The 12,313-nt window shown below is 36.7% G+C and overlaps 1 protein-coding gene across 1 annotated transcript in view; it reads right to left on the reverse strand.

Annotated features, from left to right (window-relative positions):
- The window catches only part of LOC122817026 (fer-1-like protein 4), a 1,119,105-nt gene that overhangs the window by 202,415 nt on the left and 904,377 nt on the right, over positions 1-12,313 (reverse strand). Inside the window, exon 37 of the mRNA XM_044090141.1 lies at positions 423-593. Coding sequence (XP_043946076.1) covers positions 423-593 — 171 coding nt within the window. The remainder of the gene's footprint in view (positions 1-422; positions 594-12,313) is intronic.

A 12,313-nucleotide genomic window follows, 5' to 3' on the forward strand; every position in this document is an offset into this window, starting at 1 on the left:
TAGCACTGACCCAGAAACACTCTCATACATACACACACACACACACACACACACACACACACACACACACACACACACACACAGACACACACACATGCACACACACGCACACACACACACACACACACACACACACACACACACACACACACACACACACACACACACATACACACACAATCACACACATGCACACAAAACCGTATTGCCAATACTTTCATTACAGGTGAAAGTTTTGATGTTACTACCCACTTACCTTACATCCAATAATCCAAAATTCGACTAGTTCACCATTCAACAGCTGTGACTATTTGACCAGTTTTTCAAAAAAAAAAAAAACTTACAGCAAAATATATGTACCCATGTGTGTGTGTGTGTTTATATACATACATGTATATTTTCCTATTTTTAAGAATACTTACATGTCATACTCTTTTGCTATGCCACAATTTGCTCTGTGTGCGCTGTAGTATCTGTTTTCCAGATCAATCTTTGTTTCTCCAATAAGGTCATCAGATCCAACCATATCATGGTCGTATATTGAAATCATCAATTCTGTCTCCAGTGGAAATGAGATGGTCATCTCAAAAACCCTAGATAAGGTAAAAAGCAAAGGTATAAGGTGTAACATTTTAATATTACTTGTTTTAATACAGAACAAATATTGAGTACTATTATTCAGAGAGCATGTACTTCTAATGTTTACATTTTATTTGGAATCTTATTTGTTTTTATTCATTTTCTTGACAGACAAAAATTAAAGAAAAATACACTTTGGTGCAGTACAGAACATAGGTAATGGGCATCTCTTATTAAAATTCTGCAGTGGATACAGTATGGGATCCATAAAGTTAGTCTGGTGCTGTTGTGTAATGCAACAGTGTTTGCTACTCACTATGTAAACCTGGAACACACTGTGCAACTCTGGTACTGGGCTGGTTCAAGAAAGTTTGCCTTTTACTGTATAAGTCTTGTTACTCACTGTGTAAGTCTTGTACTGGGGAACAATTCACAGAACTTGTTACTCACTGTGTAAGTCTTGTACCGAAGAACAATTCACAGAACTTGTTACTCACTGTGTAAGTGTTGTACTGGGGAATAATTCACAGAACTTGTTACTCACTGTGTAAGTCTTGTACTGGGGAATAATTCACAGAACTTGTTACTCACTGTGTAAGTCTTGTACTGGGGAACAATTCACAGAACTTGTTACTCACTGTGTAAGTCCTGTACTGGGGAACAATTCACAGAAATTTACTCACTGTGTAAGCCTGATATACACTGCAGATGTTGTACTGGGGTATGATTCATAAGTTTGCTACCCATTGTTTAGGCTTGATATATACTGAAGAAATCTGGTTATGACGCAGTTTAGAAAGCTTGAGGTACAAATTTAAAGTCTAATATACACTGTTATATTCATACCAATTGTCATTTTACAACTTATCTTTTTCTCTTAGGCCTTACTCATTACTCTGTTATAGTGCTATCTTGCTGAGTTGCCTGCTACCACTGCCTATACATGACTTCTTTATGGGCAGTGTGCAACGCACCATTGAAAGTAATTGTATACATTCCAGATGCTCTGTACACAATTCAATTTACTGTAGGGTGCATCGAGCACATACTGATGGCCATCATTCTGTTTGGGAATTATTTTAGTGTCTGTAGCGTGGAAGGCATCTCAGGATCTCGTCCTTTGTGCAACTATCCTGTTGCTTGCTCTCATGTGCATATCAGAAGTACATTAGTGTGTCTAACTTACACAGACTGCATAACAGTCTTACACACTCTGTACCAGACTTACACAGAGTGTACCAAGCTTTGTGAAGCCCAGATTTTGAAGAAAACTTAAATATTATGTACCAGATTTACACAGTGTGCACCAAGCTTTACACATGCTAAACTAAGTATCAGAGTTATACAGTGTGTTATCAAACATACACAATAAAACTGGTTGCTAGAGTTGTACACTGTGCATCAAATTTACAATGTGTTACAACTTTTATGAATACTACCCATTATCAATGCATTTCTGATAAGTATTACAAGGAATTACTGTAATTTTTTATACAGTCCTGCATTTTAATTAAAAAAACTTTTATATTGTTAAATTCTACATTTAAAGCTTATATTTAAGTTTGGGTAAAAATATAGAAAAAAGAAAGATAGAAATATCTAAATGGAATCAAACAAATTCTCTCTCTTTCAGCTTTTCCTGGTTAGGGGTCGCCATAAACAAACCATTTTCTCATAACTTGCCACAACCGCATGGTTGCAGGGTATATATGTACTTTTCTTCTTAAGTGCAACCTGTTCCCTCCCGTTATGTATAACTTCATTGTTTTAAAATTGTAGGGCTAAATTAAATCTCCGACAGTACCAATATAGTGAGCTCATATAATGGGTTTAAGGTATTCAATTACACAAATGTTGACATATCAGATGAATTTTATAGCTTATTTTCTAAAGGAATGAAATTTATACCGACTGTGAGTTTTAATTTAGTTGATGCTATCACCGAATTTAAATTGAACTGTCGGAGATTGAATTTAGCCCTACAATTTAAAAACAATGAAGTTATACATAACGGGAGGGAACAGGTTGCACTTAAGAAGAAAAGTACATATATACCCTGCAACCATGCGGTTGTGGCAAGTTATGAGAAAATGGTTTGTCAGGACATATACAGTTTTTATAAAGTATATAAGAGCGATAAGTATGCAATGTCGAACAAGAAGGACAATTTAACTGAAGGGGAACATACCTGTTTACATTCATTAGTAAACAATAATGAAGTTAGGGTTATGAAACCCGATAAAGGGGGAGGAATTGTTTTATACAATAAAATGGATTATATCAATGAAATCTATAACATCTTATATCAATCAGGGAATTATGAGGCCATCTCTCTCAATGAAGTTAACATTGGCTACAGGAGAATTGATTTAGCTGTGGAAGAATATGTAATCAATCACAGAATAACAGATGAGGTGTATCAGTTTTTGAAAGTTGAACATCCAACTTTAGCCACTATCATAGGAATACCCAAGGTTCATAAAAATATGGAATGCCCCCCTTTTAGACCCATTATATCGGGCAGTAGGTCAAAAACATTTCCCCTGGGTGTATCTATTGATAAATGGGTGAAGCCCATATACAAAAACATTCCCCACCTTATAAAAGATTCATGGATGTTTCTTAGAAATTTAACATTGCAATTATGGAATGAGAACCTCATTTACATTACCATTGACGTAATTGATCTTTTCTCATGCATCCCTAAAGAAATAGGGCATGAATATTTTTGCAACAGCCTTGGGAAATACTCTAACATGGAATGGGATAGAATCAGTCTCATTGTTGATATGATGGGCTTAGTGTTAGACTATAATTATATACACTTCGAAAATGAATATTTTAGACAGACTAGGGGTGTTGCAATGGGAGCATCTTGTGCTCCCATATTTGCAAATTTTGTCATGCTTGAATGGGAAAACCTATACCTATTTAGTAGTGAATTTTTTCAACACATTGTTTATTATTCGAGGTTTTTGGATGACCTTTTTGTGTTATGGAAGGGTCCAGAAGAAATAATTCAGTCTTTCTTCGATTACATCAACAACACCACAGAATTCTTAAAGTTTACATATAATATCAATAAAATGGGTACAGCCTACTTGGACACTTATGTCAGCCATGGTGAGGATGGATTTGTCTCTTGTATACACAGAAAGTTGACATTTTTCAATGATTACTTAGAATTTAGCAGTAACCTTCCCAAATATGTTTTTAAAAACATTTTTAAAGGACAGTGTATCCGAGCAGCCCGTATGTCTTCTACCAAAGTTATCTTGGATAAAGAACTTGAATTAATGAGGTCAATGTTTAGTGTGAGAGGATACCCGGTCACCCTATTAAATGATGTTGGTAGATATGGTAGCAAAGAATGGGGTAACAAATATACTCCTTTGTTGGGTAACTCAACATATGGTGTTTTACCATCAGATAATAAACAAAAGGAGGGATTTGACAATTGGGTTTGTGTGTTAATGTATTCCCCTATAGTTCAGTACATCGAAAACATAGTGAGGCAACATTGGAATTTGATTACTATGAATGATGATCTGGCTTTGATTTTGGGGACTCATCCCAAATTTGTTTATAAAACAGGACACAATCTCAAAAGGATTTTAGAATCCAACACAAGTGGTAAAAAAGGGGGGGTCATCTGATACAAGTAAATGCGGAACATGCAACCAATGTTATACCATTAATGAAATAGGGGGTGTGAAATTGGAAAATTTCAACAAAACATATATACATTGTAGGACAGGAAATTGCAACACTAAATTTGTCGTCTATCTTGCAACTTGCCAAGTATGCTCAGCGTTTTACATAGGCAAGACGGAGAGACAATTGAGACGTTGTATTTATGAGCATTTATATAGCATCAAGAACAAAGACAATAAGAATGCCCTTTACAGGCATATATTTAAATGTGGTGATACGCATTATTTCAAATTCTCAATCATTGACAAGGTTAACATCACAGCATATGGGGGGAATGTAAAAGCCTTTTTGGCCATGAAGGAGAGCAAGTGGCAGATTATCACTGATGCCACAAGATTGCCTGGCATCAATGATTCTATTAGCATAAAACTGTTCTTGCTGTTAGCATAGTTTTTTGGAACAGTGTTCTGCACATATATTTAGCACATTTTTTAAGTACATTTTTAAGTATATTTTTAAAATAGTTTTTAAAATAGTTCATGACTTATTAATTATTATATATTAATTTTGTAATTTTCATACTTTGCATATACAATTTAATAAGTTTTGTTAGGCTTGTGCTTTTGACAATAGTTATTATGAGTATTTGATTCATGAGACATTTATTTAGAATTCATACACCTTATTTATATTCTAAATGTTAAGGGAATTTTATGTACTAACGTGTTTTATATATTGGAGGAATTCTTTATATTACTAAGACAGGATATATTATTAAGACAGGATTGATTGGTTTTGTATGTTTTCACATAAGGACGTTTTTTCTGTATATACCTTTAAATCATTTTCTGTGAAATGGTTTTGGCGCCACAATGCTTTTAAAATGAAAGTGTAATTGTATGTCTTTGTTCTGAGGAAGTCTGCTTGTGTTAGATGAAAGCGCTTAACCTGGAGATCTTATTTTTTTATTTTCTTATTTTGTATTGTGTGTAATAAACTTATTGCACTGTGTCCAAGCCGAGGAGTTATTGTGCTTGCCTTTCTATACCAGCCTTTCATTTAGTTATGTTGTTGTCGTGCTGTGTCAGTGATGTAGAAAGAAGACAAACATTGAACTGTCCTGAAAATATTTATACATATATACAGACACATGCATGTATGTGTATGGGGGGGGGTGCGTGTGTGTGTGTGTGTGTGTGTGTGTGTGTGTGTGTGTGTGTGTGTGTGTGTGTGTGTGCACGCGCCCGTGTGTATGTGTGTGCACATGTGCACATACTAGCACACCCAAGCACTAGTGTGCATGCCTATGTAAATTACCTTGTCTAATTCAGTTTCTTTATTTTCTAGTATTCATCATCATGATGACACAAAACTACTCCTATAGTCAGCATTTCAGAATTCAACATCTAATAGAAGGGCAACAAACACAGTGAGGTCAGCAAAGCTGCAAGCTGAAAGAGAGCTAGTGGAGGGCATCATGAATGAGTACGGATGCTTTTTAGTTGTATTACAAAGGAGGAATGGTGGGATAGACCTGGCCATGCTTAACAAAGATGAGAAGGCAATCATACCAAACTGAAAAAAGTAGGTTCTACACATGGTCGTGATCAGCAAGGCAAAAGATTTCCTAATCAGGCAAGAGAGTAGTATTGTCAGTAACTTAATAAGCCACAGTGCCATCATGGTTACTTAAATTAATTAGGTTAATTGCTTTTACTGTATAGCTGTTTGCTACAGTTAGTGGTATTAGGGCTTCTTTTTAGTCAACTGTTGGATTATGAGACCACCCCTCTGGGAATTGCCCAGGGTACTATCTGACTTGGGTACTACTGTGACAAATACAAAAGGAAAAAAATGTTACAAGAAATATAACACAGTACTGTTAAACATATAGTGAATACTGACACATGGATTAACGTTAACAGTGAAGGATGTATTAAACAGAACAGTACACTTATTGAGAGATACAAGTAGAACAAAATACCACAAAAATGTCACAGCATTGTTAAAACTTCTTAAATCATACAGCAGATTGAAAGTGCCTTATATTAAAGAAGGCATCAAAAATGTCAATGAGGAACTAAAAGGTACTATCAAGGCCTAGTAAGTCAAATTGTAACCTTAAATTAGCTTCTGAAGACAAGGATATATATATATATATATATATATATATATATATATATATATATATATATATATATATGGGACTACTTCATATGATCGACAGACCATTTGATCAAAATTCATTTGGTCGACAGCTCATTTGGTCGACAACCAGTATTCAAGGCACTTAACAGGGATTTGCCCCCTCCCCAATATTGTGCGACCCTGGAGTTGTTATATATAGTTAGGGGAGTATGGGGGCACAAATAGGTGGGGGGCTGTGCCCCTCACCCCCCTAACTATATATATCAACTCCAGGGTCGCACAACGTTGGGGAGGGGGGGCAAATCCCTGTTAAGTGTTTTGAATACTGGTTGTCGACCAAATGAGCTGTCGACCAAATGAATTTCGATCAAATGGTCTGTCGATCTTATGAAGTAGACCCATATATGGATATATATATATATATATATATATATATATATATATATATATATATATATATATATATATCAGTCCTTGTGTAGTTACACTTGGGAAACTAAGAATTAAAACCCAGCAGTGTTCTGAACTTATGCAAAATGACACTGCCCACTCAAATCCAGTAGACATGGAAAATAAACTAGAAGACAAGTACACTTTACTCTTAAAACACCTGTCTTAGTTTAGCAGTTTCCTGATTCCCTACACCTCAATGGAAAACATTCTGAAGGTGCTCTCAAATACAAAAAATACTACTTTCATGAGACCTGATGATTTACCTAGATTCCTAATAAATGATTATCAAACAAGCCCTTGTGGAACCCTCCTTAAAAGAGCTTAACTATAGCATCTGTCTCCAAAGTATGGTGATGCCTGTAAACAAGGACAGTCCTACCACAGACCTGGAACCTCTAGGCCCATTAGTCTGACTAGTGTGATATGCAAGAGAATGGAATACATCATATCTGATCTCATACACTATGATAGCAAAAAGCTTGTCAGGCTAGAGTCATATTAGTTTGGCTTTATCAAAGGGAGATCCTGTTACTTAGTTTAGTTAACTTCTTTGAGAAGGTCAGACAGGCTGTAGACAGTGGTCATTCTGTTCCCACAGCTTATTTGAATTTGTCAAAAGCATTCAATTCTATAAGCCATACTAGCATGATAAACAGGTTAAGTGCCTTAAAAGCAGATCCATACATGGTGAGGTGGATAGCCAACCGAGTGAACATTAGAGACATAGTTAAGGTGGCAGATCCCTCCTTGGAAACTATGAAGGTAACTAGTGGTGGGTCCAAGGACTCAGTACTCCCTTTTAACATTTACTTTTCTGATCTCCAGACTGGAATTCAGGACCTTTTGCTAACTAAGTTTGCAAATGGCTGCCAACTGGACAGTACTGTCAAATCTCCCTTTGATACCTATTCATTACAGCAGAGACTAACCCTCATAAACAAGTGATTTATGGAAAAGGGGCTAAAAGTAAATGTGAAAAAGCGTAGCACTGTTACATTTAGTAAACAGCTCTCTCCCCCAAATGTGCAGTATAGCCAGTACCCCACTCCAAAATGATAATGTAGTCAAGGATCTTGGAACCTGGGCTGATACTTCGCTTTCCTTCGACTACAATGTAGTAAAAGCAGTAGTCAGAGAATGATTTTATGTAAAGGCATATCATCTAGGTCAAAGGAAGTTATCATCCCTCTGTATGAACCTCTAATTACAACAATTATTGAGTACAATGCCCCCTTCATGGTGTACCTTTCTTGACATGTTATGTAAGTGGAAAACAGATTGTTGGTCTAAAGTCCCTGAGCCACTAGGAAAGGCTTGAAGTACTATTTCTTTACTTTGTTTCTTAGTGGCTCTAGCTACGTCCTGCTCTAACTACAATACTGACATTTATACCTCTGGCCCATGTTGTGGCTGAAAAGAATCTTGTTCCAGACCAACTACCTTGCTAACAAATAAATAAATAAATAGCTTAATATCAGTATCGGAAAAAAAATCATGGAGAGAATCCTAAGGAGAAGCCTGTTAGCCTTATGAAAAGACAACAATGCCCAGGGCAGCAAATAACATGGCTTCATAGTCAGAAGGAGCTGTCAGTCAAATCTCATCTAGTTATAGAAGAACATGGGAACATGGGTAGATGTGGTTGACATGAGCTCTACCAGTGCCTTTAACCCATTACCACAAAAACAGCAAAGGGCAACGCTGGAAGGATGATGAAAGGACCGAGACTGAGGAAACGGATTGTCACATGATTAAAAGGTGTGACATAGAGGGCTGTGATGAGAGAGACAATGCCAGGAATAAGGAAAGTCACTAGAATAATATTGTAGCATCTTTCCTGGCTCCAGTACCCTACAGTTTGTTTATTTCAGCAATACCTGAAGAAACAGTGATTAGCATCAGCCACAAAGATAGGAGCAGCAGTGGAAGGTAATGCAAAGACTCTAAGGGAAGATTTGGAAAGGATGGCAAAGGTGGCATAAAGGTCTGAGCTGAGGTTTAACTCAGATACAAGCAAAGTTCTACACTTGGGCCACAGTAACTGGTATAAATATGAACTGATGACAGCAGAGCAAGAAAAGGATCTGGAGAGTAACTGCATCTTGATGAGACCAAAGGAGTAACATTAGGAACAGAGGAATCAGACAACTGAGGTGTATCCTAACAGAGATCTCAGAAGAAAAAAGATGATCTTTGCACTTTACTAGTCTCTGTTAGTGCTACATCCTGAGTCCTACATGCAGTTCTGGAAACTATAGAAGGAAATGAACATCAGGCTGCTAGAAGGAGACAAGAGAAAAAAACACCAGAAATGCGTATTACATTAAGGAGAAATAAGGCTGCTAGAGTCTAGAAAAGAAATAACTGCTCTTAGTCAGTAAAGACCAGAAAACATGGGGAGGTGGTGGTAGCATGATATGAGTGCACAGGATCAATTTGGGGAGATAAGGAGGGATAATACTGGACAGGAAGGATAGAGAATGGAGAAGGGAACATTTTTAAAGACTGAGGAGACTAACTACACTCTGGAAAAAAAAATTCACAGTGTAGTTAAGGCACATGAAATAGAACACTGGAAAAGTGTGAGAAGATGGACTCCAAAGAGGTGGAGAAAAAGTGAGGCAGAAAGTAGGACAGACAGGAAAAAGAATGTTAAATGTACTTAAAGGGGAGAATAACTTGGATTATGCTATCAAGTTGATGTAATGTTGTGTAAATGTATCCCTTAGTGTTCTGGCTTGTGGTCTTTAAACTTCCTCCATTAAAAATAATGCTAATACTGCAAGCCACAAGCTCATATAGGACCATGAGGCCTATCATCTTACCAGGGAAAGTGACATCTATCACATGAAAAACTGACATCTCTCTGCACCTATGTTGTATTAATGAATGGAACCCTCTTGGCAAACAAGTCTCAACAAATTTTCAAATGTCAACATGGCAGTCAGGGTAGTCAGGCAAATCATTTTATAAGAAAGTAAAAGGTCTAACAAGTACTTGAATACTTCAAGCAGTTAATTAATTGCTAAAGGTCTTAAAGTTGACAATCTATATCTGCCATTCTTTGTGTGAAAGGGACACATCACAGTTTCAAACATAAGAACTCTAAATGTGCTTCCAGCACAGACTGAGAAGCTGTAATGCTACTGCGTGTAGTTTAATGTACTGAATGCAGTTCACCAAAAGAATAATGCTGTGCACATCAGTGTGGACCACAGGCAGGGGATATATCCACTTTCCCTGAGGTGCAGTAACCTCAGAATTGATTACATGCATTGGATGTTGCAGAGCTTGCAGCACACAGAATGGGTGGTTGGGGTGGGGCTTTGCCACCAAAGAACATTCTTTTCTTCTGTAATTTCAATCAAGGGAAGCAGCCTTGCTTTCAGCAAAGCTACTTTCACTTCTAAGAAGTGACACTGCTTGCATTACTTCATTGGTTCAGCAAAATCAGATTCACAGACATGACTTTTGCAGTTCTGCTATGCATTCTTGTGAAATACCTACATTCTCTTGTACATATGTTTATCTACTGAACTACTGAAAAGTGACAACCTTGAAAGAAGTCAAAACTCACACCAAGAAAGTGTTGTATCCCTGTAATGTATGCATCTCTACTGCTCTCCTCCTGGAATGAACAAGGAGGTGATTCATGTCCCTCCTCCAAAATAAACAACTGGCAACTCAGGTCTGACCCAACAAGCTGGCCTTCAAATGCCCACAAAGTTAGCTAAGCTCAGGTCATTGGCATATCAGACAAAATTTAAGCCATTAAGATAGTAACTTTATCAGTTATAGTCACCAAAGATGACATCACTGCTCAACTTACACGGAACAGATAATTCTTTGTCTCTCTGTGCCAAACTGCAGTCATATTACAGCCATTGTTCACAGCACCGAATCAACTCGCTATGATATCACATCAAGTTATGAAATGAATAAGGTATTACGTCATTTTTACTTGCAGTGTACTGTAATGTACTGCAATGATTGCGCCTCTACTAGTGAATCTGTTAGAAAATGCAGTCAGGTAACTGCAATGATTGTATTACTTAATAATTAAAGTCAATGTTTTAAATATATATATATATATATATATATATATATATATATATATATTTTTTTTTTTTTTTATTTGCTCCTTCCTCCCCATCTTTGACATTGGTACTTTTGCCACATTATTACCAACCACTGGAATGCATCAGCTCCTTTGAAATGTGAATATGTTATGCTGGAAGTTGAATTAAAATCACATTTTTGTATAGGCTTTTCGATTCTTAAGATCTGGAAAGATTCCAGAATGCAATACAGAGTATTTCAAAATCAGCTAAGGACTATTATAATCGACTTAATTCTCAATGACAAACTTTAATCCTCAGGTAACACTGTTTGAACTAGTTTTATTGAGGTGATGCATAAATTCTGTTTTTTCCTTTTACTCACACATTTACCAACTGTATGTTTTTGGTATGTATTATCACAACCATATTTTTGCAATAATAACGGTTGCTTCCCAATGTTTACATCTAAATGTTAATGGTGTCACAGTGTCAGACAATGGGTTTCCTTGCACAATGAAGGTTGTTTTGGGCAGGGTTATCATTAAAAAATGATAAAGTTAATGTTGCTGTTTCGGTATGCACTTTGCCGCCAGCATGTCATGTAGCTGGCAGTACAACATGCTTCAGCTGTCAGGGCTGCTGTCTTACTGTCTGCAATTGCTGGCCACTTTCCCCGATATAGAAACCACAGCCACATGAATAAAGGCTTTGCTTCGCTTTTTTTTTTTCTCTTTTTTAACAATTTGTTAACATATGTTCAGGTCCAAATTAAAAACCTGCCACATTCCACAAATGACAAGAAGAAGCGCTTCATCAACCAGTAACATGTTTTCTTTACCGTTCTTACTATGTGAAATCAGGAACCCACAGTTGCCTATCAACATCATCCACCCTGAGTTTTTACAAGCATTACTATCCCTGATCTTTCACATCGCAATGGTTATTGTGCATACAGTATGTTTACAGTTTTTTTAAGAAAGTATTAATTTCCAAAAAACCTCCTTCCTGTGTGTGAATTTTTCTTGTCTGAGGGCTTTGTTTGTGATGGCTCACATTTTCCATTCATCAATAAGAGAGCATAGATAGCAATTCAAGCATGCGTCTGTAATGCATGGCAAACCGGAAGAGGAATTTGAAAAGTTTTGCTGTCCCTGAAGGTAGTACGCAGGTTTTTCACCAGCAATGAGGAGTCTGAACAACATTTTACAGTATTTCATGCGCTCATCTGGATTCAACGATGCGAGATTCGCAACCGCAAAAATCTGGTTGCGATAATACGTAAGTACTGTTTTTTGTATACATTACAAAAATCCTGAAATCTGTTTACTGCTTCACCTGAAATAAGACATAACTTTAGAGATTTCACATATTCACAGTAAAATATCTCTCCAACACTGTTGTTGAATGATAACATCTGG

Source organism: Protopterus annectens, chromosome 12.part0, assembly GCF_019279795.1.
Source record: "Protopterus annectens isolate FY-2018-M chromosome 12.part0, PAN1.0, whole genome shotgun sequence".
Classification (NCBI taxonomy): Eukaryota; Metazoa; Chordata; order Ceratodontiformes; family Protopteridae; genus Protopterus; species Protopterus annectens.